Source organism: Carya illinoinensis, chromosome 10 (genome assembly GCF_018687715.1).
Source record: "Carya illinoinensis cultivar Pawnee chromosome 10, C.illinoinensisPawnee_v1, whole genome shotgun sequence".
NCBI classification, from domain to species: domain Eukaryota; kingdom Viridiplantae; phylum Streptophyta; class Magnoliopsida; order Fagales; family Juglandaceae; genus Carya; species Carya illinoinensis.
Window position 1 is genome coordinate 38748394 of NC_056761.1, and position 4268 is coordinate 38752661.

The window sequence follows — 4268 nt, forward strand, 5'->3', positions numbered from 1 at the left end:
CTTTAACTGGATATGTATTTACTGCTTTTGGGGGGGCTATTAGCTGGAAATCACACTTACAATCTGTGGTGGCATTGTCCACCACAGAAGCAGAATATATAGCATTGACAGAAGCTATTAAAGAGGCCATATGGTTAAAAGGAATTGCAAATGAATTAAATATTTTCAGTGGTAACATCATAGTGCATTGTGATAATCAAAGCACACTTCACTTAGCTAAAAACCAAGTTTTTCATGAGAGGTCTAAACACATTGATATACGGCTTCATTTTGTGAGAGATGTTATAGAATCCAAAGTGGTAGGTGTGGAAAAGGTCTCAACTGAGGATAACCCCTCAGATATGATGACCAAGTCTGTCCCATGGTCAAAGTTCAGACACTGTCTGAACTTAATAGGTATGGAGTCAAGAGTCAGTCCCCATTAGGGGGGACAGTGCAGGAATAAGCCAATGATGAGGGTCTTTATAGACATAAGGCAAATAAATGTTTTGCCAAGGTGGAGATTTGTGATATGTATGTCAATACATTTATGTTACTCTATTTGTTTAATAAACTAACGTACTCTTTTATCTGTGTAATAAGTGGAGGTGCCGTGTTCGAGGAAAGATCAGGGCCGTTGATTTATTAACTGATGAGCTACCAGTTCACGTGAGGAGCCCGTGCTCCCATCTGGATCTTCATAAGCCAAGCCGCTGGATCATTACACTTGTCACCATCTGTTGTATCATATATATTGCATACTTACCGTGTAAACCCTAAGGGTGTTGAGTCATTTTGAGTATGCAGCGGCTGAGTCTTTCTCGAGAGGCAGAGAGATAGAGAGAAAAGAGAGAAGGGGGCTGTTTTAGGGTTTCTGTGTTTGATCTCTAGAGAGAAATCTGTGCGATTTCTTGTGAGGGCTTGTAATCCTATTGAACTGAGGCTTCTCTGTGCTGTAATCTTTATCAATAAAGATCTCTGAGGCCATTCCTGCCGTGGATGTAGACCATTAGGGTCGAACCACGTATCTCGGTGTGTTCTTTCTATGTTTTGCTTATTTTCTTATTTCATTGATCATTCTTATATCCTTGCTAATTTCTGGTATATATATACTCACGGTTATTTGTTGATTCGTGCCTATATATTGGATCTGGAAGTACTGTATATTCTTGTATAAGATCTGTGTTGGTATTCTGATGGTTTTGTGAACACAGTTGATAGTATTGTGGATATTGTGAATCTTGTGCATTTCGGTTTTGAGTCAAGAACAGAAATATACTTGTTAAGTTTTTCAGAACCGAAACTGATAAAGCTTTGTTATCTGAATTGAATTTCTTTATTACAAATCTTGGCAATATTTTTTTGTATCTATAAAACACAAAGTTTTTATAACATCTTGGTTTTGTTATTTATTTTCTTATATTCATATAATTATATTATATTTTCTTGAAATTGCAATTGATCATCATGTTTGTTTGCGTAGATAATGTCTGCACATGACAGATGGTATGTGTATAGGGGCGAAAGCAAAGAGCCCAATGATCTTCTTTTTACTGTTAAGCGATCTTCAATGATCCAATTCAAGGCCAAATTACATGTGTTTTTGGCAAATAACACAGAAGAAGAGGTATGCGACTTCAAGGTTGAAGGGAGTTGGTCTGAAAGAAGTTGTGTCGTTTATGCTGGAGATTCTCCCAATATAGTTGCTCGGGTAAGAAGCTGGTTTTCGCTTTTAGTTTTTCTTTATACAAGTAATCGGAGATGTGAGGGTGTTTATATTAGAGAGACGAATTAGTATGTATTACTTGATTCTTTGGTAAAATTAACGAGATCTTTGAAAATTTAAGAACCTATATAATTAAAGATTAATTGAATTGATTAACGTGGAAATTAAAATGCAGATGTATAAGAAGACCACCGCTCAAAGTGTTCTGTTCGGAAAAGACAACTTCTCGGTGACTGTTTATCCTAACGTTGATTATGCATTCATAATTGCGCTTATTGTGATTCTGGACGACATTAACAAGGAAAGCGGCGCCGAGTGATCAGATCATGGTTTGGAACTCAACTACGTCAAGTTGAGTATAGACAATTTGGATATTAAGTAATCTGATTTAAAACATGATTGTATAAAAATTGTATATATGTGTATCTTTTTCTATGTTAGTGTTGACCGCATTTTACTTGGATAAATGAGCGGTTTGTACTTGGTTGAATGGTTATCCAGCTTGGACTAAGTCAATAATGTTAAGTGATGATGAGTTGGTTGTAGTTTGCTTGACTAATTAAGAGAGTTTGAAGGAATAATTATTAATTAATGTTTAAGCTAGCCAGTGACGGGTTTTTTATTTTCTATCATATATATTAGAGCTGTTTATCATCCCAAACATTAAAAATTATATTTTTATTTGTATTTTATTTTATTCCTCTTAATTAATTGAATTGAATTGTTATATTCACCATCCATACATTATATATTTAAAAAAGAAAATAATTAAAATTTAAAAAATTATATATAATTTATGGTGTGAATTAAGATGATGAGTAAAATTTTTCCATGGATTATGTCTATTTATATAATTGTTTATAAGCGGCATGGTATATATAGTTACTGACAATTAGTTACTTTCGTGTACCGGCCAATGTCTTCAAGAAATATATGTCAAGCGGCAAAATTTACGGAGATGGCAATGTCCATCCATTTTACTTAAAATAATATCATGACGTAACAAATAATATCAATTTTTTTACTGCAAGAATATGCACCTAACCACTGGCCTAACAGATAGACAACTTGGTTTTTTAGATATTGGGGGATTTGGGGGAGGGAAAGAATTAATGACCTCACTTTTAAAAACTGGGTATTGTGCCAATCAGGCCTCGGAACTTTTGGCATAGACAATTTGGTTAAGCTGTCGTAAATTAATAATCGCATCATGTGTTCTTGGCAAATAACACAAAAGATTTTAAAACCAAAGCCATGTAGGTGTCAAACCAAGGGATCCAGTTCGTTAAGGTTATGATATCGATTCCCTAATGTCATTGACATCAGTACTTGATAATATTAAATGTAATTAATAGGTCCGGGTATTAGTTTTTTTTTTTTTTTCTTTTCTTTTTTACTATCTTTTAATTTCTCCATATATACTTCACTCCCCAATATCACTCAAAAATAAAACCTATCGTCACATAAATATATAATAGCAATTAAATTTAATGCATGATAATTCTATAAAGAGAAATTATATTTGCAGTCGTAGTTATACAAGCACCGTCCAGTTCTTTTGAAAAAAGTAACTTAATACGGGACTCACGTGAAAAAAAAAAAAAACTAATTAACTTTTTAATCTTGAACCCTACTCTTTTTAAAAGCGATTGCTCAGCGTTTGCACATTCCACGACTGTATGTAGCATTACACTTCTATAAATATAGAAACTAATCCTTAACAAAAAATTATAATCTCCATATGCTCTCTAATTTTTTTTTTAAATTTTAATATTATACCTAGAAATGTCTCTCTTTAATTTTTTTTTTTTTAATAATCCCAAAATCTTGTTTAATTTCTAGAGATTATCTATTTTCAAGGATGTGACTTTCTAATCTAATTTGAACAAATCTTTTTGTTTTCTAATCTATCCAAATATGTAATTATTATACTTCACTAACTTATCATTATCAAAAGATATTTCTTAAAATTTGTTTTTTTCTTTTTCTGTTTATATGCATTAAGTTATAAATTAATTTTTATTTTTAAATCATATTACTTTATTACAAATCTTATCTCACCCAACTAGATAAACGTGTTTTACGCGTTACTCCGATCTAGTATATTATCATAAATATATATATACACATACATATAAAGGAGAGGGGAGAGAGAGAGAGTCACATAAATATGTATTCAGGTAAAATCACACGAGGTGTATATTAATTCAGGGCCAAAATGCGACCAAGTCAAAGCAAGAATTGGGCAACACGGCTTACAAACTGCTGTGATTCCGAATCAAGGGCACGGTCAGGAGGCCATGGTTCTGGAAGAACATCAGATGAGGCGTGAAGAGGGTAGGTGGCTTAAGGAAGTTTCAAAAAGGAGGAGGCAATAAGGGCATCTCACAATGATGCCATTTCAACTAGGGAGGAACAGTGTCGTTTCTAGTCCAAAGGAGAGGCCAGTTCGACGATGCCGTTTGCTGCTGGTTTAATGATGTCATTTAGTTATTTCTTAAATTTATGTTACCGTTTGTATGCATTTCCTTTCTAGAATAGTCCAAATTCTGTTATGCTCCAA

At 33.4% G+C, this 4268-nt stretch overlaps 1 protein-coding gene across 1 annotated transcript; it reads left to right on the forward strand.

The window, feature by feature from the left end:
- Positions 1-1423: 1423 nt before the first annotated feature.
- LOC122279737 (protein LURP-one-related 15-like) lies at positions 1424-2030 on the forward strand. The gene is made up of 2 exons (XM_043090537.1): positions 1424-1690; positions 1881-2030. Exons 1-2 carry the CDS (start codon positions 1466-1468, stop codon positions 2022-2024), a joined length of 369 nt encoding a protein of 122 aa, XP_042946471.1. The 5' UTR covers positions 1424-1465; the 3' UTR covers positions 2025-2030.
- The last annotated feature ends 2238 nt before the right edge of the window (positions 2031-4268 follow it).